This window comes from Protopterus annectens, chromosome 7.part1, assembly GCF_019279795.1.
Source record: "Protopterus annectens isolate FY-2018-M chromosome 7.part1, PAN1.0, whole genome shotgun sequence".
Classification (NCBI taxonomy): domain Eukaryota; kingdom Metazoa; phylum Chordata; order Ceratodontiformes; family Protopteridae; genus Protopterus; species Protopterus annectens.
The window spans coordinates 341,593,001-341,618,410 of NC_056740.1; the positions used below are offsets into that span (position 1 = coordinate 341,593,001).

General features: G+C 40.3%; 1 protein-coding gene across 1 annotated transcript in view; it reads right to left on the reverse strand.

Moving 5' to 3' along the window:
* Positions 1-2,872: 2,872 nt before the first annotated feature.
* Positions 2,873-25,410, reverse strand: part of DNAH12 (dynein axonemal heavy chain 12) — a 4,520,724-nt gene continuing 4,498,186 nt past the window's right edge. The window contains exon 71 of the mRNA XM_044078497.1: positions 2,873-3,364. Coding sequence (XP_043934432.1) covers positions 3,174-3,364 — 191 coding nt within the window. The 3' untranslated portion in view covers positions 2,873-3,173. The remainder of the gene's footprint in view (positions 3,365-25,410) is intronic.

Below are 25,410 nucleotides of genomic sequence, written 5' to 3' on the forward strand. Positions count from 1 at the left end.
AGATCTACGACAGTCAGGCATGAGTATTGAAGGAGTACTGCATTGAATCAAGAGAGATGGCGCCAATTAACATGACACCCCAACCCCATGTAGAAAATAGGAAAAAGTCAATTTATGTGGAATGTTATCTATATGGTAAGCAGCAGTGATGCCAGGTTTACCAAGGGGAACTATACCGCTAAGGGTAAGCCCATGATTAACACACCAAGCAACTGTTTGCTCCAGCCCTTACTTGACAATTTGAGTATCAGAATGGGATTTAATAACTGCTCCCAATTTGCAATCACCAGCAAACCTGGTAGCCAAAGACTCTATCAAAGAAGGGGACCCAAGGCAGAGCCTTGTGGGACACCACTAGTGACATTTTTCACAGAAACAGGAGGTCTGACACAGCCATAACTTGTCTACTGTTCCAGATATGCCTATGACACTTGAAAAACATAAACAGCTGCTATACACAATGCTGTGGAGCTGGTGTAATCTGTGGAATGTGGGCGGACATGTTCCAACTGCACAGAGACTCACAAATTTGCTTAGTGAGATCATACTGCTACTGCGTTCACTGGTAATAAATGCTGTCTTCATAGATCCATCCATGCTGGTTTGTCTCATGTCAGAAGACATGGAACTCTGCAAAAAGACTATCAGTGTCACTTGCTGCTACATGGTATAGCACCTGTGGTTTTGGTATAAAAGAGTTGGAAACCATTAATGGTGTCACTGTTACGAAAAAGGCCATAGAAGAGCCTCCTCTTAAGATAGTGACCAAGGAAGTTGCTGCTTTGGAAGACTGGAACCTGGGAGTTCCTGCAGCTGATTAACCTCACAGTCCTAATAAAATCTGTCACAGCCAGAATTTCATTTGAAGTATGTTTACTGCTATCTTTTTTTGTAAAGACAATGACACAGAAATATAATTTGCAATGTACTTCTGCAAATGTTCCTAACAAGAATTTTAAGATATTCAGCAGCCATCAAAATGTTCTGTACAAAAGTACTGGGATGACTCCTCTATATATGTCTACAAACACCAGAATAGAGCTATTTACAAAGAAAACCAGATGTTATACCGAAAGGTAAATACTTCAAGAGAATAACAGAAGCATCCAAGGATTTAAACTAGCAGTTGTTAATTACCACATTTTTGAATTCTGATGTGAGCAAACAGGTTGTGAAACATCCAAAATTCTTTTCCTTCCCCATTCAAATTTTGTTTGACTCTGTCAGATGGCCGGAGAACAACATTATATTATACCATGCAATGAGTAAAATAGTGCATAATTATTATGGATCTCACACTGTGACTGTTTGATGAACACCTCGACATTGAGTAAATCATGTTACAGCTCCTGTTAGAACCTTTATCAGATGACCATAAGGACATTTACAGTAACTATAAACTACTATAGTCACAGACACCTTATCCTTTCCATAATGCTGCTGTCCTTTCGACTTCCAAATAGTGCTGATATGTAAAAAGTTTTCACCGAGTTTAGGTTATCTTCCCTTATTATGAAAAGACACACTCCCAGCTCCTGAACTAAGATGACTAAAGATGCACACTCGATCTAAAGTAGGATTACTACCTCAGGTCTCCTCCAATGGGTCTAACATAATCAACAATAAATATGTAAGCTAATAAACAGAGTGCACACTTTATGACAATTTCTTTCTCTGTCATTGCTGGCATCAGTCCTAATATGCAAGCTGCAGTGGAGACCCTTTTCCAAAAACGACTGCAGGACACTCATCTGTGCTCCTCTCTGACACTTCCATAGCCATGACAAAACACACACACATACTCACTGGAATGACTCCTCTTTATATGTCTACAAAGAATGAGACATTCTTAGAATTTATGCCACATTTTTTGCAAGGTACACTAAATATGCAATATGTATTCATATTTATTTTTGAATGCACACTACGTCATTTGCATGTGTGTAAGCAGAGGGACACACTCCTGCCCTTCTCAGCATCTATAATAAGATATTTTCACAAAAATGCTATATAAAATACTTAAATCAGCTTAATACAATAGCAACAGTCAATCTTGATTTCCATGTCATGCTAATAAAAAATATGAAAGTTATGCATATTCAGTATCTGCATGACTCAAATAAAAATGAACATTCATATTGTTAATGTGGTGTAATAGAAATAACTAGCAAAGGGATGGGATTTACTCATAGCCTGAACATTTGGTCCTTTAGGCCTTGCCTTTGGGATTAAATCTGGTCATTCATTAGTAAATACTACCTCAAGCCCTATCCTTACCAGATATACCTGCTATAGCAAATCAGGTAGAAGGTCATTTCACTTGATACAAACTTCCAAATATCTTCCTGCGAATGTAAATTTTAAAGACAATGGTACAAATTCAAGTTATACTTTTGCATCATATGGTCTCTTTTATGACTTACTCAAAGGGTCATATGAAATGAAAAAAAAAGATAGCAGTCAGAACACATCACTATTTTTATAAATCATATCTGCATAATCTTGATTTTCACTTTGCTGATTTAAATATTTATGGGTTTCCAAACCTTTTTACATAAAGAAAATAAGTTGTTACTCTTAAAAATATTTTCCTACAAAAATTGCAATGCTTCCTACACTAGATTTTTAGATGGGAAATGTTCTCCCTTTCTTTACAGTAATCTATAAGGATTATTCTGAGTATGCATACAACCAAGAGTTCTTAAAAGTTCATAAAATTTAAATGGTTTTCTATTTGGTAAATCCATCACATAGCACAAATATATGCCTCTAAATGGATAATACTTAGCATACACACTCCAGATTTCCAAATGATTATGAGGCAAAATAACACATTTTTAATAGTTTACAACAATATTCATACAAGAAAACATCAAATGATACAGTGCTTTATTTGCATTTTTGCAATACATTCAGTATAAAAGTGTTTCAGTGCCATGACATTGCAATATAAATCTTATACTTACAGTAATAAGTCAATATCAGTAAACTGTCAAGTTGACTATGACACAGTTTTTGCTTTTAAGTTTTATGTACAGTACAGACATCCACGGACTAACATTTTGTGCATCTTTATAAGGAAGCATATCAATATGAAGCTATAGACAGTTGTCTATTTCTGTGCATATTTATGAATGAATCTCTATATTGTGATATAATAGATAAAGGCAAAGCTAGTCATCCAGCTGACATAGCAGGGCAACACCTCGCTTGATCCAGTGCTGAACAGGCTTGTCTGTTGGTAGCAACATGGCAATGACAAAGTTTGTAGAGTGCCCTGTAGTGGAGAGTGTTCCTTTTCGTTCACTTGTCTTGTACAGAGGACATATGTAAGCATCTGATTTCTGAACTTTTGACTTCTCAGCTTAAAAAGAAAAAGTTATTTATTTTTATTATTCCTGATTACTCTAATTAACATGATACTTCATCATGCTTTTTAAGTTATGTGATACCAACATTTACTATGCAGTACTATAAATATAAACGGTTAACAATATCTCCTAACACACACCATGTGTGTGTGGTTAAAAAAAGTACAGTTGCTTAAGTTACACTTATTTGTAACAGAAGAGGAGTGTAGAACACATTGCCTTATGACATATGGGTGGTAGTGCCCAACTTCCTTCTCTGACAGACTCTCAGAGCTTCAAACTCCTCCCTCTGCATGTCTGTGGTGTGAAGGACCGTTCGGCTACCAAAATAGGATAGTCCTTCACAGACACAGACATCAGCCCTCAGTTTTTTCTAGGTCCCAAAAGAAAAAAAGACGGAAAAAGCAAGCCTTGAGAACAACCACTGTTCCAATCCAAAAACCACACACACACACACGCGCACACACACACACACACACACACACACACACACACACACACACACACACACACACACACACGCACACACACACGTGCACACACACACGTGCACACACACACACACACACACACACACACACACACACACACACACACACACACACACACACACACACACACACACACACACAAAACAAAGACTGTCAAACAAGTTGAACAAAAAAACAGCAGCAACCACCAACAAAAAGCTATATACATCCAAGTAAACAGGGGGTGGTGGTAGGAGGGTGCTGCCAGTAAGGTACTGTGTTCTATGAAACCTACCGTTACAGGTAAATGGAACTTATGCAACTGTACTATATTCAACAAACACACTGCCTTACTGGCATATGAATAGATTCCCAAGCAGGGATGAGGAAAGATAAGAGTCCAGGAGCTCGTAGAGAATGGTCCTAGTGAAGCCTGCTCTGGATCTAATTTATAGTGCTTCATAAAAGTATGGGCCAAAGACCAAATTGCTGCCTCTAGAATCCTTATGCAGTCCACCCATTTCCAAAAGGCTATTGAGGAGGAAAAAGACCTAGTGGTATGTGCCTTTACCTTGCCTGAATTCACCTTGCTATGGTGGGTGTAACAAAAAAACAAACAAACCCAGAGGACAACCAACGTGCAATGGTTTGCTTAGAGACAGGTTGACCTTTCTTTGCCCCATAGAAGGAAGTAAAAAAGTCTTTTGGGCTTCTTAAAGGGCTTTGTTCTATCAATGAAGATGAAGTAACTGAGCTGCCGATGCACATCTAAGGTACGAAGAGTCCTCTCTTGCAGATTCTTAGTTCCTGGAAAGAACACAAGTAGATTAAAAGACTGATTACCAGTGAATTCTGAAACCACTTTTGACATGAAAGAAGGATTAGTGCACAACACAATCCTATTCTTGTGGAAAACAAGGTAAGGGTTCCCCACTATGTGAGCTTGTTGCACATAAACTCTCCCTGCAGATGTCAGAGCAATAAGCAAAACAGTTTTCCATTTTAAGAACAAGAGGTATGTAAGCTGCTGGTTCAAAAGGTAGTAAAGTAAATTTTTCTAGAACATAATTGAGATCCCACAATGAAGAAATTTGCTTGCAGGAGGGTCTCATATGCAACACACCCTTCATAAACTGTTTTACCAAAAGAGGAGAAGAAAGAGAGGGATCTAAGGCCAGACAAGCAGAGATGGCTGCTAAATGCACCTTGATCGATGCAGATGATAAGCTATCCTGAAGATTCTCACACAAATATTTCAGGACCAGGGGGATATTATCCTCAATGGACCCCCTATGCCCATTTAGGTAACACTTAGAAAACCTCATCCATTTATAAATATTACGATTTTTCTAGTAACAGGTTTTCTGGCTCTTTTAACACCTACTGGACATCCTCATGAAACAGGTGCCTAAAAGGAGTCAAGATTGAATCATCCAGACTATCAACTGAATTTTCTCTAAATCATGAAACTATGTGAGCAGATCCAGAATGTGAGAAAGTTTGTGGTAATTGCCATTGCCATTAAAAATGAGAACTAAGATTGCCTGGGCCGACAGGGTGCCACCACAATGATCTTTGGCATTTCTCTCTGAACTTTGAGAAATATCTTCTGAATCAGAGAAAAGGGTGGGAACACATAATGGGAAATTCCCATCCAAAGGAACGAGAACACATTTGTCCTCCAAGCATGACTGAAAGGATGTCTGGAACAGAATTTCTCTAGATGTCTGTTTTGAAAAGAAGAGAACAGGTCTACTTGAGGTGTTCCCCACATCTAGACTAGATTCTGGAATACCACTGACTTGAGCTTCCACTCTTGTGGGTCTGCTTAGGATCTGCTTAGTCTGTCTGCCACAACATTCTGCTCTGACGGAATGTAAGAATTCTGGAGAGTCAGAGAACATTGAGAAGCCAGTTCCCAGGCCATCACTGCCAACCAGCACAGAAGGTAAGACCTTGTACTGCCCTGTTTGTTGAGATAACATATCGCTGTGGTATTGTCCATACTCACCTGAAGAGTACCCAGACTTCATAGGTGATAGAAAAACCTTCAAGGCTTGGATTACAGCTACACATCTCCTTGATACTGATGTGCTTCCGAACGACCTTGGGGTCCCAAGAGGCTTGCACTTGCTGACCCACTGATACAGCTTCCATATGAATTCAGACAAATCTCTCTGGACAGATTGGACTTGATTCAGAGGAGAACAGAGGTCCCAAATTGGCAGTCAACTGTTCTCTCTACCACTGTAACTCTTGTCTGATGAAAGAAAGCAGCAGCAACTGGTTTTCTGGAGAATAAAGGTGCTGAGTCCAACAATTTCAGACATGCCATTGAATTTTTCTTATATCAAGAAGAGCCAGTGATACCATGAGAATCATGGACACCATCAGTCACAGAATTTTCAGGAATTCTCAAGCTGTGGTGACGATCCCTCTGGGAGAATTCCATAAACATTGTTTGGTAAGAAAGAATTTTGTCTTTGGGCAAAAAAGCCTTTTTTACACTGGAGTCGATTAGATACCCTAGAAAGATGAGTCTTGTGAGGTGATCAGGTGCAAATTCAGGAGGTTCAGCTTGAACTCTAGAAGACAGAGCAAGGCAGAAACCTTCTCTAACACTTCCAAACAGTTGGACACAGAATCTGCGCAGATCAGCAAGTCATCCAAGTAAGGCAAAATGTGGATGCCCATAGTCTGAAAAGGGCCACTATTGGGGCAAGACATTTTGTAAATACTCATAGAGCAGTGAATAGCCCAAAGGGCAATTCAGAAAACTGAAAGTGTGACCCAGAGACAACAAAAAAGATGGCTACCTCATCTCAGCACAGTCATATGTTAGTTGGGGGTTTATTCTTTTTAAGAAAGGGGCCCCTCTTGTTGGACTTGGTGGAGCTGTCATCCTGATGTTTCCTTTTGTTACCTTGGTTCTTGTTAGGCTGGTGCTTCTGTTTAAGAGACCACCAGCAATTATCTTGTTTAAATGAGGAAAACTTGGGAATATGAAACATCTTTGACACACCCTGCATCAATTTACCTTTGTCATCCCAGTGTTTAAGGATCTGATTAGAAACAGTAGCAAATACACAATCAGACTCAGTGGGAGCATTTAGAATTTCATTTTTTAAGTCATCAGAAAAATATTGATTGTTTAACAAAGCATACCTCCTCATTACCACTGACAAAGCTGCATTTCTAGAAATAGTGTCAGTCCCTTCTAAGATGCTCCTTAACAGTTTTGACACCTGAGAAACATTGGAAACAATATCTTTGACATAAACCTTTTGCTCAACAGGCAATGATACAATAAACTCTTTTGAACTACACATGCATCTCAACACAAACATCCATATAAAACAGTGATAGTTACATATTTTAAAAACTACTGTGCTGGGCTGCCCCAGAGTCTTCTTCTGAGATTCTCTTCACTTGCCAAGTTTATCTTAAGGAACAGGATTTCTAGAAGACATAGATTTATTTTATAAGAAATGGTAGCTGGAGACACAGAAATAGAGTCCACAGACAAGGGGCCTTGGAGACCCAGCAAGGGAGAGGAAACCCTAAATTTCCTAAATACCTTTTTAAGGAGAGATGCAGTAAGCAAAGGAGAGCATCCTCTAATGTTGGGATCACTGGAGGAGATGGCTTCAAGGATCAGTGTCTCATCCTCCAAAAGAGTATAGACCCTGACCATTTTCAGAACCCTCAGACACATGATCTCCTTTAAAATAAGGAATAATAGCAGAAAGACTGAGGGTGAAAGCACCAGCATTACTATTAACCCAGGCATGCACTCTACAATCAGCTGCTTGAACAATGGATCTAACAACCACCATCTCTGGTGGAAAACTTGAAAGAAACTGCTGCTCAGATACATGGTGGGTTTTCTGTCTCTTCTTAGCATGCACAGTACTAGGATCCCGGGGGGGGGGAGGGGGGGGGCTATCAACCTGGGCAACAGATTATGCAATCCTGACTTCCCTGCAACAAAATAATTTGGTTCACCTGTACCTAAACCAGGCAATGATACAGCCCCAGAGGATGTGTCTGACTCTCACATCATGCACAGTTGTGGTACCAACACCACACCAGGAGACGTCAAATTAAAAGAAGGCAAGTGGTCCGATAGCCTGCTCTTGTCTGAGGCTACTGCAGAGTCACAAGCTGTAGGCCGAGGAATATTTTTTGTTTCATTTTTATGTGTTTTAGGTGCAGACGGGGTAGATGATGGTGGTGGTGGTGTTGGAGGGCACAGCTCCAGAGTCCACCTAGACAGTGGCAAAAAAATAGCTAGGTGAATGCAAACTACTGGTGAAACAGTACTCCCAGTATACAAATGGATTCCAGCACTATATTTTTCCTTAAAAATGAAATATAAAGGACTATTTAAACAAAGAGACAGAATATTGTACTAAAGCAAGAAGCCAGTAATTACGTAGATTCACACTAAACACCAATAGATATCATCAAAACCCCCAATAAAAATAAATAAGTGGCTAATTGCAATCCTACAAGTATAAAAACATGCACATTATTTAAGTAATTCAGTTTAAACTTAAGCAAAATTTCTGTCAAAACAAAATGGCACCAAACTCACAATTTAAATGAAAAAATCATTTAAAATATCATTAAATTATAACATTCACTTCTATATAAAAAATATATAGAAAAAAAAATGAAAACAGCAAATTTACCTTTCAACAGGTTCAAAATAATGCCTCAGATCAACAGAAAAAAATGACTGCAATTTACCTGTGATTATGGCAGCTCGAGGCAATGACAGAACTTTATAAAAACAGCCCTAGTTGCAGAAAGTCTGCCAAGCATCCATAAAACACTTAAAAAGTGTTATAAACACTTGAATAAACTGGTATCCAGCTTACCACACACACACACACAGAAACACACTAATTGTTCACTTTTAACAGGAAATAAAGTACTGCAATGATGCACTTTTTTTAAAGAAACATACACATCAAAATTGTAAACATTACAAGTACTAATGGAAAAGACATAGGGCAGAATAAAATAATCCAAAGTGTTTCTTATCTGAGCTCCACAGATCAAATTTGCCAGAGAAACTAGTCTTCTCAGAGATCATTCTCTTTTGGTGGCACAAGCGAAAAATGAGGGCTGCTGTCTGTGGCTGTGAAGGGCTATCCTGCTCTGGCAGCTGACTGGTCCTTAACACTACAGACATGCTGAGGCAGGAGTCTGAAGAAGCTACAGAGAGAGAGTACCAGGGCATACCACCTGTATGCTAGTAAGGCAGTGTGTTTGTTGAACATTAAGCATAACTCTGAAAAACGCTGCTACAAGATAAAATGGAACACGTTAACATTCCTCTGCATCAAATTTTTTAGATGAAAATGCTAGAAGTGATGCACTCTAAATATAACAAATATTACATAATCCAATAATGAATACAACAGACTGGTATTCTTCAGTTTTACCTTTAGTTAGTATGCAAGCTGAATACTCGTACCTTTAATGAACTATATATATATATATATATATATATATATATATATATATATATATATATGGTTCCACTTCATATCATCGAATTATCATTTCATTGAGACCAAATCGTCGAAAACCCACATTGTTGAAAACTCATGACATCGAATCTCAAATCATTGAAAACTACAAAGCAGCTAAGAATAACATCCCAGACACTGTTTACTACATTTATGCAGGGGGGCAAGCCCCCCTGCACCCCCCACACCCCCGTAAATTAAATATAACAACTCCAAGGTCGCACTACAGTGGGGTAGGAAATTACCTTTTCCCCCCACTGTAGTGCGACCTTGGAGTTGGTATATTTAATGTATGGGTGTGTGTGGGGGGGGTGCAGGGGGGGCTTGCCCCCCTGCATAAACGTAGTAAAAACTCTGTGGGATGTTATTTCTAGTTGCTTTATAGTTTTCAAGTGATTTGAGATTCAGTGTTATGAGTTTTCGACGGTGAGTTTTCGACAATTTGGTCTCGATGATTTGCAATTCGATGAAATGATAATTCGATGATATGAAGTGGAACCATATACATATATATATATATATATATATATATATATATATATATATATATATATATATATATATATATTGTAGTAATGTATATATAAGATAGTAAACATAGAAGTTAAATGATAAGCTGCAAAGCTGGAGAATTCATCTGAATTTCATTAGTCTCCACAAATACACCATGTTGGTTCCTCTACAGACAAAGTGAAATTCCTCAAGCATCAGTAGCTCTATGAAAAAAAATGCTGAGGAAAATAAACTCAGTGTTTGCGTTCCATTGGAAATCATTGGTGTTGCAATTTCTAATTGTGCGTCAACAATAATTCACTTCTTTTGGGAGATTTCTCCCTTCTTCAAGTTGGTGTAACTATGGAGTTGATATATAAAAAAAAGTTTGGGGATGAGGGGGGCTTGTCCCCCACATTGGGGGTGCATGGGGCTTGCAAAAAATACTTAAAGTTAACATTTTCACCCTTTTGTGTTTCAGGCATTATTTTTCACCATTTCCAATCCTCAGGAGTTTGGAAATTGGCATTTCATAGTAGAACTGAACCATGTAACCTTGCTGCCTAAAGTCTTACAGTCTTTGCAGATCTATGATAAAAAGATCAGTTATCTTAATGGGTCTCTCTCTGGTTAAATTAACAAAATTAATTATTTTTATAACAGATCTTTTTTATTCCTGGTTACCAGGTAAGATACATGAGGGTAAATCATTCCTTTAAAAGGGTGACTCATAAATGCGTGGAATTGAAGAGCTTGGTCAAAGAACTACAGTACATAGGTTATAGAAATCAAACTTACTCTGCCACATAGTTTGGGCTCATTCACAATTCAGTGCCCTACCCTCTCTGATGAAATAGAATCATGAACCAAGACCTACAATCCAGTTGATGATGCTTCCAGTATTTTCAGACATATGCCATTTGTTAGAGCCTGAAAACATACAGATTGGTGCTATAACACTTTCAAAACATACACAGGAGGCATAGAAGATGAGCAAAACTGAGTGAGAGAATCAGCTTAACAGAAGATCTTTAAGGGAGAACTATTTTATCATTTGGTCTAAACCTATGGTATTTTGATTTGCCCAGTCTTTTAAGGTGTGATTTTCTCACTGATATGAATTTATAACAGAAAATTAAGCCCCACCATGTTGGGTAGCAAAGCTGCAAAAAATAAATAAATCATTAGAACTTGTAATGCTATAAAGGCAGAAGACTTTAGAAAAAAAAAAATCGCAATATTTTAAATACATTTTTTTTTGGGGGGGGGGTTGCTCTCTACACCTTCTAACATGGAAGTTCTGCCCCATAACCGCAATTCTTACTACCTCCAAGTTTGTCCAAACTCAGATACAAGCTACAAGAAAAACCTAGCCAAGCTAGAGTTCCACTGTGTGAGGATAACCCCACAGATGGTGGGATTTGGCTTTAGTGGCCTGAATGTATCCATAAACAGACATAGCTAAAAATTAGGTGCATTCAGAACCCATGTAGCTGAAACACCTGATGTTCCTTAAGGGGTCCTTTCCATATAAATCTCATAGTCCTATGCTACTGGAGGTTTTGAGGAATCGCACAGTGAAAACTCTAGATTGGCTAGGTTTTTATCATATATATTTTTTCTACATGGATTGGCCGTGTGACCTTTTTATTCTTTGATTTAAACTCAGGTAAAAAGGAAAAAAAAAAAAAACAAGCTTATCATCTTCCTTTATTCCAGAAAGGCTGATTTCAAAGAAACCATATACTTCAATCATCGACATTTCCACAGAAAAATGTAATGTAGTGCTGACATTTCAAAACTTTCAGTTAAAGGGATATGGCACATTAAGTGACAACAAAATGTGACATGAGGTTTAGGATTATCTAATTTGAAGGAATATTTTAGAGTTACACAATTAAGGCTCATATACATACAGTAATACAAGCAGAACGTTATAATTCTAAGTGGAAAGGGATGATGATGAAGCAGGGGAGAAATTCAAGAAATAAGGACAGAGTGGGATTTTGGATACAAATCCTTAAGGTGAATAACAATAGAAATACAGAATATTATATTCATAAAGTAGCAGAAAGTATTCTAAGAATTAAGCCAATATGAGATTTTGCCGATAGGGATTACTGCATAGGGGTATACAGAATATGCAATAGGAGGCTGGAATTTACTGTAGAAAATTGGCAAAGCAACCTAGGTATTGGGAGCAAGTAACCAGAGAGGGAAAGGTATTAGAATAGGATGAAGTCAAGAAGACATTTGGACTGCAGGCTAGAAACTGCCTTCCCTACCAGGCATTAATATCAGAGTATAAGAAAATAGAAAGGGATAGTGGACTTTTAAGTGAAAGACCTGCTCGGGTAGAGTTTTTAGCTGACTCTAGAACAGAAGCTGCTGTTAAAAAAAGGATAATTAATATGACACATAAAATATTGCACAATAACTATATGATGAATCTGGGCATCTTGGGGCAATGTAGAAATTGCCTCATGTACACAGACAACCCTCTCCTCCTACCACCCAACACTACAACCTGTGAGAGATGCACTTATCTAGCCAAACTGGAGGTAAAGCTCTCCAACCAAGACTGAACTTGACAGTCAAGAGGAGAAGGTAAACACTTGCACCACACCACACTCATCACATAATCTCACTAAATCTACACCACCAAAATCCACACATAGAAACACAAAAACATTCACGGAGGCTCTCAATAATAATCTGCTCAAGCAACAGAGACCTCCAAAGCAGAAATGCAAGCAACCTCCAGCCCCCAACACAACCCACATGACACATAGCCCGCAGACTCAGTGTGCCGCTCAACCACAACCAATAAGGCAAAACAACGTACCCAACACACTAGTCATAGATGACTCTATAGTCAGGTACACTGATGTCCCACTCACCAGGCTAAACAAGGAGGTGTGTCCTTATTCATTAAGGATATCCACACCTTCAGGCTAGTTGCTCAGCATAATGCATCCGAGGTTATCCATGTGCAACTAACTCTAGGTAAAACTGCAATCCAAATTGTAGCTTGCTACAGATCCCCCACCATGCCCCAGAATTCCCACTCCTCTTTTGTTGATGTACTGGAAAATAATAGGGTTCAACCAAACACCCTAATAATGGGCGATTTCAACTACCCCACCACTAACTGGGAAAACTACTCATGTACCAACTCCTTCACTTAATGCTTTCTGGAATTCATAAACTCCAATGCCCTGGATCAACTTATCCACACCCCCACCAAGGGCAACAATATCCTAGATCTAGTCATTACTAACATGAGTGACCAGTATTCCACACCTGAAGTCAATGTCTCATTGGTCCAATCCCACCATATGCTAATCATCCTAGATATCCACATCCTGCCCCCACACCCCATTAAGGAAACCATGGTAAAAATTTTCTCCAAGGCCAACTTCAAGCTTCTTAAGACAGAAGTGGTGAACTTCATGACACCCATGCAGATGGACAATGCAGTTACGACTACTGAATCCTACACAATTACACTTTATAAGCACTTACACAAGAGCATGGATCGTGCTATACCAAACAGAACCAAGACGCTATCCTCCAAAAAAAAGGAAGCCAATCCGGTGGTCCCCTGCCATAAACAAACTGTACAACAGAAGGAAGAAACTGTTGCAAAAGAGTAAAATCCCATGAGTGGAGGAGATCCCTGGTCAGCCTCAGTAAGAAGCTGTGATCCCTGATAAAATCCTCCAAAGCTAGTTACGAAAACAAAATCACCACTGATTCTAAAGACAACCACAAAGTATTCTATAGCTATGTCAAGAATCTCAATGGAAACACTCAGATCTGCTCTGAGTTACAGCACAATGACACTAAATATACAGACTCAACTGATATTGCCAACATCCTGGCAGATAGGTTCAGTGCTAACTTTACCCCCTCTTAGCCCCTAAAGGGGCTATCTCTATACCGGTAGAATGCAAAGTTCCTGTAATCACGGCTGCACAGGTAAAAACCACACTCTCCAAAGCCAAGAACATAGCATCCATGGGACCAGACAACATCCCAGGCTGTGTTCTACACAAACTACAGAACGAACTGGCACTCCACCTAAGTACCATGTTTAATCATAGCCTCACCTCAGGTTTTGTGTCCACTGAATGGCGCACAGCGATGGTTATCCCACTCCACAAGGGGGGAGCCACCACAGACCCTGGGAACTGCCACCCCATTAGCCTGACAAGCCTGGTCTGCAAGGCCATGGAACGTATCATCATGGAACTTATAAACAAAGACATTGGTAATCTCCAAACTCTGGACCCCACCCAGTTCGGGTTTGTAAAAGGCAGATCATGTATCCTAAACCTGATAGACTTATTTGAAGCAGTCACCAAAGCCATAGACGAGGGTAAGGTGGTTCACACAGCCTATCTAGATCTTGCCAAGGCTTTCGACACCATCCCTCACTCTGGAATTATAGATAAACTCACTAAACTAGGTATAAATCCCTATGCACAAGATGGGTTGCCAACTGGCTCACGGACAGAACCCACACTGTGAAAGTAGCAGACTCCAAATCCGACTTCAGACCAGTGACAAGTGGAGTATGACAGGGTTCAGTCCTGGGTCCTCTCATGTTTGGTATCTACTTCTCTGACGTACAGGCTAACACAGAAAGTCTTTGGCTAACGAAGTTCGCAGATGACTGGAAACTAGGAGCCATAATCGAAACTCCTAATGATGTGGACATCCTACAAAAGGGCCTCACTGAGACAGATGCCTGGTGTCAAAGCCATGGCCTCAAGCTCAATGCCAAAAAGTGCATTGTCATCCCCTTTGGTAAAAATTCTGTACCCATAAACTACAACATAGGCGGTAGTATACTTAACACCGAAAGTGTGATAAGAGACCTTGGGACACAGGTGGACAGTAGTCTCTCCTTTGATAATCACATTGCCACAGTAGTCAGGAAATCCTTCTACGTGGCACACCTCATCACAAAAGGTTTCTCATCCAGAAAAAAAGAGGTCATTGTTCCCCTCTACTCATCACTCATTAGACCCATTATAGAGTACAATGCCCCTTTTGGTATGTACCTCACAAGACATCTACAACAACTGGAAAGGCCGCAGAAATACCTCACAAAGAGGATTACCAGCTTCAAACAGATGCCCTACGCAGACCATCTCTAAAAACTCCAGCTTTACTCCAAGGCCTATCACCTACTCAGAGGTGATCTCTGCCTAACATACAAAGCTATGTCAAACCCAGAGCTGTTGGACATGCTCAACTTAAAGAAATCCCAATCCCTCCAAGCTAAATGTGCTAGGGACCTAAACATTGTCACCACAATAAAGAGAACATGCCGGAGTGATATATTCCTGTCCCAGAGACTTCCCATACTCTGGAATAAACTACCTAACTATATCAAATAAAGCTCCTCATTAGCACTCTTCAAGAAAAATTTTGATGACTGCATGGGAAATAGGAACTTCACCCTGGGGATCACTTCTGTGGCTTTGCTTGACAGTGGCACAGGAAAATAATTTTCTTGGATGGCAAATGCCAGGGTACCTTTTTGGCTGGGCTTGTATAGGCCCTAGGGCCGATAGCCCAGAACCTACATATGAACCTATGAATCAATCTTAGGGGGTTAGAAAAGATTGGGAATAGAGGTTGGATAAGCAATTTACAAGGGAACAATGGGAGGTCATATGCATGGCTCCTAAGTATGCAACAATATCTAGAAGGTTTAGGATTTTTGCCTGGAAGTGTTTGCATAGGTATTTTTATACCCCAAACAGACTCCAACCAATTTTTCCTCAGGAAGATGGCAAATGTTGGAGGTGTGATTTGTAAGAAAGCAGTAACTAGGAACATATGTTTTCTGGGAGTTCAATGAGTTGGCAGATTTTAAAAGTTCCCTACAGAGTACTCTGTCAGAAATACCGATGAACAAATGAGTGTAACCAAGGAAATAATTCTTTTGAGCTGGGACACAGGATCTGAATTGCCTAGACATAGTAAAGTCTTGTTAAGCTTAATTCTGGTTGCTGCCAAAAATGCAATTATTAGGAAATGGAAATCAAAGTCCAAACCAACTACATTTGAAGTATACAAAGATAAAAGAACTGGAAATGGGATTTTTAGAAAAGGGAAGCAGCAAATTACATAGAAATAAATGGAAACTGTGGGAGCAATACATGCAGAATAATGCTCTGTAGGAGGAGTGAGGTTTAAGGGGAGGCAGGAATTGAACAATTTATGCAATGCTGGACTAATGATAGTTATAAAAAAGAACATATCTGATTTATAATGTATGTAAATGGAAACATATTATGGTTTGTTTTCTTTTATATTAATGTATGTCTGCCTACATTTTAAGTGATAATTTAATAATGGTGTTAAAAATGTGTTATGGTAAACTGTAGTGTTTCCCTGCAGTGACTGTGCCTCTGGGCAAAGAACTTCACCTTTATCTGAAATGGAGTGGCTTTCCACTGCAACTGTGAAGACATAAGAAGACAGCCACACTGGACTGTAAACTTTGTAAAAAGCAAATTAGAACAAACAAATGATATTTCTATTAGTACCGTTACATTTATTTATGTATGTAATATGTTATTCATGTAAATTGCTGCTGCCTTATTTGGTCAGGTCATTTCTGAAAAGGGTCCTCAGACCTGTCCACCTACCCAGTTAAAAATAAAAATAAATAAAGTACCACTAAACTGCCTATCATAACAGTCAGAATAATACAGAAAAATGGCAGACAGATGCCCTATCCTTGCTGATGTAAGTTGGCTCCATTTCTGCATTTTTCGAATGGGGGGAATTCCCCCCTATAACCCCTGATCTGGTACTAAAAATGTGAACTGGAGTGCTGTGGTTGCTACACCTTCGCAACTTGTATATACTATGGAATTACTGTATATCAGAAAAAGAAGTATTCTAAGGTTTTTTACACTTGCAATTTTACTAATCCAAGGACTGCTCTTATGGGTCTCAGAATTTCAAAAGGTACCTCTTCTAGCCCATCTCTGGAGAAACATTATTTATCTTACTATGGTTTTGTTAACAACTCATCAAGCTATAGATACATTTATGTTCCACTATAGCAGGTACTCACTGACCTCATCCATAATCTATGTATATGCTATAAACCTTGCTGTGTCATTACTTACCCCAGATTTCAATGTTTCATTATAGCTGTGTCCAACACCAATCAAAAACAAACAAATGCAAACTAACTAAAAAGAAAAGAAAAGATTTCAACCTGCCTGAACACCAACACTGAAATCAGTTCAAATTTTAAATAATCTCTTTACTTCTACAATGATGACAAACTGTATCTTTCCTGAAGTTTACATATAAAAACTAGAATGACACACAATGCACTGTAATAACTGTACAACAGGCATTTGAGAAAGCATTGCATCTATTGTCTAGATGGCACTCTCTTGACTTTTGCATACTGCAGGTCTATTTTGCAAGTTTAACTGATTGGCAGTTAGATGGCAAAATTGCCAGTTTCAATTAATTTTAGTCCAAAATACAATATAATGGCCTTCAGCAATCATCTGGCAAGTGACTTTGCACATAAACGCAATGAAACAATTTTACAACACAAATGCCTGTAGCAGAAAGACCTTTACAAAATAACAAAAACAGAAGTAATGTACTTATCATTACAATAGATCCTTATTGTCCCTCTCAATTATTGGGTTATCCACCCTTGCAGCAGATCTGTGCCAGCAATTTTTTCCACACAGAAGCTTCTTCAGCACTCAAGTTCCTCCCCTCTCCCATGATGCAGTGCACTCCTACTGTCCCTTATATCGAGTTTGCCCCCATCAGAATGGTAAGAAGAAAGTATGGAGAAAGACTTCCGGTTTTCGTCTATCAGGTCTTTCCAGGCAGGATGGTGGAACAGTGGGAGTGTTGTTGAGATGGACAAAGAGGGACACAATAAGGATCTATTGTTATGGGTTCTAGGAGATTTGGTCACTGACTAATGTTGATGTGACACCCCGACTCGATATAATGTTGGGACAAGAGGGAGTTGAGGATGGTGAAGATATTATATAATTTTTGTATTATTTATTATTAATAATCTCTGTCCATCTTGACTTCTTCGGTGGCATCACAACAGAATACCCCTGCGGACAAGAGAGCCAAAGGAATCTCTGGATCTCAATATGAAATTAAGCTTACAGTGTCTCATGAAGGCATACATGGTTGGCCATGTTGCAGCAGTACAGATGTCATCTATAAAATAATTATTGAAAAAGGCCATGGAAGTTGATATTGACCTGGTGGAATGTGTTTTTGGTTTTGTGCCCAGTTGTTTGTTATGCATACAATAATTTAATGTGTTACAGTCTGAAAGTCATCTGTAGAGTTACCCTCTGGAGACTTTAGTTGATTGTCGTATCACAGAAAAGGACACAAAAGTCAGTTGTTGTACATAAGAGTTTTGTCCTATGAAGATAAAGAGTATGCAGCATGTACTCTTCTTTATTTAAGTTGTTTGGAAAGATATCTGGCAGATGAAAGATTTGGTTTATTGCTAACCTGGAGGCAACTGTGGAAATAAAAGTTGAATTTGGTCTGAGGGAGATTCGATCTTTCGAAAACCTGGTATGGTGGATTGCAAGATAAAGCATACATTTCAGATATTTGTCATTGACATGACAGCTACTAGAAGCAATGCTTTCCAGGAACGGTAATTGTTAGCACAGTTTGAGATGGGAATTATTGGGGGAGGGGTTGTTTAACAGTCTGAAATATGAATGCAACATCCCACAGAGAAGTGGATTCTTCAATGGAAGATCTGAGAAGGAAGGTGCCTTTTAAGACAGCCTTACATATCTTCTGCGAAGCTAGAAAGCATGCGATGAATCCCAGGTGAAAGTCTGAAATGGCTGCTAGCTGAACCTTGACAGTTGAATAGCTGGAGCTGGATTGAAACAGGTTAGTTAGGAAATGCATTATACAAGGCATAGAAGATGAACAGGGGTCCAATCCATGGTGAACTGCCCAAAAGGAAAATCTTTTTCTATTTAATCTTGTATAATTTTCTATTATATTGTTTTTTGGGAAGCAGACAGAATCTGAATGACTCTTTTAGGTAGGGCTGGGTTATTGGCCATCACTACAACTGGACAAACAATGTGGTTAGTCTGGGATAGTTGATGTCTGGGTGAGGCTGGCTGAAAGGGTGAGACAGGAGATCAGGTTGGGATGCAACAGCCATGAAGGTCACATTATATGTGGTCTGAGCACTGAAAACCACATCTGCCTGGGCCAGACAGGAGCTATGAGAACAACCTTCACCTTGCACACAGATGCTTTTTATAGAAATGCTGTCGTGAGTGAAAAAGGGGGAATGGCATACAGTAGACCAGGTGGCCAAGGGATGACCAGAGTGTGTGTGTGTTCATGTGGAGGGATGAGGGCAAAGTAATTGCTGCATTTGTGTTGGTTGTAGAGACAAATAGGTTTCAACAAAGCTGGCCACACTAGCTGAAGAGTTTACTTGCTACTGTGGGGTTGAGGGACCACTTATGAGTTATTAGGATACAACAAGTAAGACTGTCTGCTGCAAGGATGGCCCAACCTGGAATGGAAAATTGTTGCTTGGTAATATATTACACAATCAAAGTGTTGTCTGTGTGCACTAAGATAGTGTCCTGGAGAAAGAAGTCAAAATGAGTCTGCATTGTTAGGAGGACCACCCTCATCTCGAGTGCACTGATGTGAAGTTGAAGGTGAGTATCTTGCTGAGACCATGTCCATTGGACTGTTCTCCATTTGTAGTGCATCATCAGACAGAGGGGAGGCACCCATAGGAAGTGTGGCTAATGGAAGAGGAAGAACAAAGGGATGGCCCTCTTGTACTAGAGGGGATTGAATCCAGTACTTCAGACAAATCCTGCAAACTGTGGATAGTCAGACAGAAACCTGAAGTGAGAGAGTGGATTGGGACCACTATACACTGAGTGATATCTGGAATGAGGGACCAGTGTAATGGCTGCTGCCATCATGCCTAGTATCTGAAGTGCTGTAGAAGCTGGTAAAGAAGTGTGCTGAAAAAAGGTCTATGATTTGTAGCCTGAGGGGGCAGGCTTTAAGTTGTTGAAATGCCCAAGAGGTGATACAAATTAAGCAATTAATCCATTGCTGAAATAAGGGATTATTTTGTGCCTGCAGCATGAAGCCTATTGTTAATATATTGGAACATCTGGAATCCTTTCAGCCTGAGATGGGCTGTGACTACTAACATTTACTTGGTGAACACTCAGGGGGGCTGTGAAGGGACCAAAGGCAGGGAACAGAAATGGTAATGTCTGGCTCCCACACAAAAGTGGAGGAACTTTCTGGATTGCTTCATGATTTTTATATGTAGGTATGTATCCTGAAAAGTCTACTGATTACATCCATTTCACCTCCTGAATGAATAGAAAAATGGACAGTCTCTGATCATCTGGAACTTTATAAAAAGAGATTTAGCCCACTGATTTCTTGAATGAGCCTGAGGTGCTGTTTCTGAACTAAAAAGAATCTCAAGTAGACTCTTGATCCTTTCTGATCTCTTAGGACTTTTTTGTAACTCTTGTTTTTTTATATACATTGAAAGATCTCTTGAACTACTGCTCTTTTTGCCACAGTGGAATGTCTGGAAGGGGCAATGAATTTGTTGGGAGACAGATACGAATGATATGATGCAGCCTTTGGATATAACATTCTTCACCAATTTATCCTTTGTGATGATTGACCAAGCTTATTGGTAATGAGAAAGATGGCCTCTAACTGTCTCCAGAAATGAGCAGTCAGGCAGCCCTTCAGAAACACTGCAACTGATTTAGTTTCCAATCCACCCTCTGTATTGGTGTCTTGTTCTTATACTTGGTGGCTTTGCAGTAGCCTGCCCCTAGTGTAAATTTGTTCTGGGACACTCCTCCCAGTCTAATGTCATTAGTTCATTCTACCTAATATAGAGAGAACATATGAGAAGGCCAACCCACTTAGTTTCTTAACCTTGAATTATCTTCTGCTCCTCCTTTCTCCCTTTCCAGTTTACTAAAAATAAATAAATAAAAAAAACTTTGCTAGAATCTCCCTGTGTTCTGACTGAGTGTGCCTCTCAGCTGATAAGTATTTTTTGGCACTTTTAACTGTTCAGAGTTGAATAAAACAAGAATTCAGTTCAGAATACATGTTGAATAAATTGCATTTATTTAAACTGCATTTGCTTTAATACTGCTACAGACTTAAGTGTGCTACCTTGCACTGCACTTGTAATGTTTTTAGTGCTATTTTAGCTGTTTTTCTGTAAAAAACTTTTAAGCTTGTTTCCTGCCTTTTCTGTAACTAGTCTAGTCCAGACACAGATTTTCTGTATTCAGGACTGTTTGTAAGCTTCTGAGCCCCCCAAACCTTTCTGTGTTGGAGGGAAGCCTTCTAGCTTATCAGTGGGAGTGGTAAGCACTAGGTAGCCTATCTAGCACAAGAGGAGTGGTTTCTGGCCCAGACATTGTAGTCTATTGGCTGTTTGGGCAGTTTTTCCATTTCTTTCAACTTTCTGGTTTAAAAGCCCCCATTTGAGCTTGTTTCCCACCTTTCATGTAACTAGTCTAGTCCAGACACAGATTTGCTGTACCCAGGACTGTTTGTAAACTTCTGGTGCCAAAGTCTGCTCTTCAATTTTTCCCTTAAATCTGCTAGTTCTCTCCTCTCCTGCACTTTTACTAGGTTATTAGTCTAGCACTTTACCAGATGTCTTGTAGCAATTATTGTAGCACACAAAAGTGCTACCAGTACTAAACATTCTACAAGGAAACAGCTCCAGTACTTATTATTAATGCCCACCCCCTCCAGGCACGTCTAAAGGTCAGTTCCCTGTGCTTTCTCCTGTTAACCTGGTGAACTTGGGCATCCTGAGGGAATGTAGCAACTGCCTCATGTACACTGACAACCCCTCTCCTCTTACCTCCCAACATTCAGACCTGCAAGAGATGCACTTATATATCCAAATTGGAAGCCACGCACTCTCCAGCCAAGACCAGAATAGCTGGTCAAGAGGAGAAGGTCAACACTTGCATCACACCACATGAAACCCATAGCCTTCCAGAACACACACCAGCACTGCCTTCACATAAAAACACACACGCCCACCTTCGTGGAGGCTCTCAATAAAAATCTGCCCAAACAGCAGAGACCTCCAAGGCAGAAACACACTCAACCACCACAACACAACACTATTCATGACACATATAACTCTCGTAAACAGTTTGCCACTCAATCAAAGCCCCTAAGGCAAACAGCATGCCCAACACTCTAGTCATAGGTGACTTGATAGTGAGGCACACTGATGTCCCACTCACTAGGCTGAATAAGGAGAAAGTAACAGTCAGCTGCCTGTCAGGCAGCAGGATCTGCCATATAACGCATGCACTCAGGTCCCTCAACAACAGGTACAAATATGACTCTGTCATTTTACACGTGGGTGTGAATGACCTGAGATGTACCTCCCTGGACTACATGAAAAGAGACATGGAGGATGTAGCCCAGGTGGGGCATGACCCTAGCCCTGAGCAGCATCTTACCATCACTCAGAATGATAGTACAGTACAAGCAGAAAATGATTGATTTCAACAATTGGCTAAGTTTCTAGTGTCATTCTTAGGAGATCCAGTATCCATCTGCCTGGGATGACATGACTGACAAACTTTGATGCTTTGCCAGAGATGACCTGCATCTGTCACTCCTGGGCTTCCGGATACTGGCCAAGGCTCTTGCCACCCCATAGGGCCTTTTTTAGGTGGTGTTCCAAAGACCAAATTACCACTGTAACAGCTACAAACAAATGCAGTCTGAGGGTCATGCTGCTCAACGCTAGAAGTCTAAATCTCAAAATGCACTCGCTTGAAGCACTCCTTAAAATGGAGAACATCGACATTTGTGCCGTAACAGAGACCTGGTTCAAGGCAGCAGAAATGACCCATGCACTACCAGACTATAACTGATTCCACACATTTCGGCCCCCAAACTTGGACAGAAGCTTCAAAGATGGTGGTGTTCCCATATTCATAAAGGATGTGCACACCTCCAGACTGGTAGCCCAACATGATGCATCAGAAATGCTTCAGGTGCAACTAACATTGGGTAAGACATCGATTCAGGTTATAGCCTGTTATAGGTCCCTAACGATGACCCAAGACTCACACTCCACGTTCCTAAGCACCCTGAAGAATATTAGGGTCAAACCTAGCACTCTCATACTGGGTGACTTCAAATACCCCTCCATTAACTGGGAAAACTACTCATGTACCAATACACTTGCCCAACGTTTCCTGGAATTCATTAATTCCAATGCCCTGAACTAGCTCGTTCTTACCCCCACTAGAGGTAGCAACATCCTTGACCGGGTCATTACTAATATGGGTGACTCTGAACCTACACTAATAGTCAACTCCTCCCTGGTTAGATCAGACCACAAACTAATCACTTTGGAACTCCCCCCCCCCCCACACACACACACAAAGGTAATCACCATGAAAAACTTCTCCAAAGCTAACTTTGGGCTCCTAAAAACAGAGGTGGCTAACTTCACAGCACCCATGCAAATGGAGAATAGTTGCATGACTGCCAAATCATACACCAATGCACTATACAAACACATACACAAATGCATGGATCTCGCCATACCCAACAGAACCAAGACACTCTCCTCCAAAAAAGGAAGCCTATCTGGTGGTCTCCTGCCACAAACAAACTCTACAACAGAAGGAGGAAACTGATGCAGAATAAGGTGAAGTCCCAAGACTGGAAAAACTCCATTATCAGCCTCAACAAAAAGTTGATATCGCTCATCAAATCCTCTAAAGCTAGCTAAAAAAACAGAATTGCAGCAGATAGTAAAGACAACCACAAGGCCTTCTACAGTTATATAAAGAATCTCCACGACAATATCCAGATTTGCTCTGAGCTACTGAACAATGGTACCTCCTATACCAAGCCAACAGATATTTCCAATATACTGGCCGACAGATTCAGTGGCAACTTTACCCCCCCCCCCAAAGGACCAGTCACAATACCAGTAGATTGCCAGGCACCCAGTATTACTGCTGCACAGGTTAAAACAGCACTTTCCAAGGCCAATAATACAGCTTATTTGGGACCTGACATTTTTCCCTGGCTGTGTTTTACATGAACTACTGGGTGAACTGGCACCTCACCTGTGTGCCCTGTTCAATCAAAGCCTCACCTTAGACTTTGTCCCTACTGAATGGTGCACTGCTACAGTCATCCCTCTCCACAAAGGAGGAGCGACTACAGACCTGAGAACTATCGCCCCATTAGCCTGACGAGTTTGATATGCAAAGCTATGGAACACGTCATCATGGACCTAATAAACAAGGATATAGGGAATTTCCAAACTCTGGATCCCACACAGTTTGGTTTTCTGAAGAGTAGACCATGCCTGCTCAACTTGGTCAATTTCTTTGAGTCAGACACCAGAGCTGTGGATGAAGGCAAGGTGGTTCATACAGCCTACCTTGATCTGGCCAAGGCCTTTGATACCATTCCCCACTCAGGAATCATAGAAAAACTCACTAAGCTAGGCATCAACCCCTATATCACTAGGTGGGTTGCAAACTGGCTCACAGGTAGAACCCACAGTGTGAAAGTAGCTGACTCCAGGTCAGACTGCCGCCCAGTCACGAGTGGAGTCCCATAGGGTTCTGCCCTGGGTCCTCTCCTGTTTGGTATCTACTTCTCTGAAGTCCAGGCCAACACGAAGGGACTCTGGCTGACAAAGTTCGCAGACAATTGCAAATTGGGAGCTATTATTAACTCCCCAAGTGATGTTGACATCCTACAGAAAGGCCTCACTGAGACCAATGACTGGTGTCAGAACAATGGCCTTAAGCTCAATGCCAAAAAAATGTGTTGTCATCCCCTTTGGGAAAAACCCACTTCCCATGAATTACCACATCGATGGTAGTCCACTGAACACAGAAGGCATTATAACAGATCTGGGAACACAGGTTGACAGCAACCTCTCATTTGACCAGCACATTGCCACTGTGGTCAGAATGTCTTTCTATGTGGCACATCTCATTACTAAGGGTGTTGCATCCAGGAAGAAAGAGGTCATTGTCTCCCTCTACTCTTCCTTCATTAGGCCAATCATTGAGTACAATGCCTCATTTGGCATGTACCTCACTAAACACCTGCAACAACTGGAAAGGACACAAAAGTACCTCACAAAGAGGATCCTAGGCCTTAAACACTTGTCCTATATGGACAGACTCAAAAAACTCCAACTATTCTCTGTCTCATATCGCCTACTTAGAAGCAATCTCTGCTTGACTTACAAAGCTATGTCTGACCCAGCTCTGTTTGAAATGCTACATCTAAAGAAATCCCTATCCCTTTACACCACACACTGCAGGGACCTCAACCCCATTACCACAATCAACAGAACAAGCTGGAGGGACAGCTTCATAACCCAGAGACTGCCCATGCTATGGAAAAGACTTTCCATACATGTCAAGC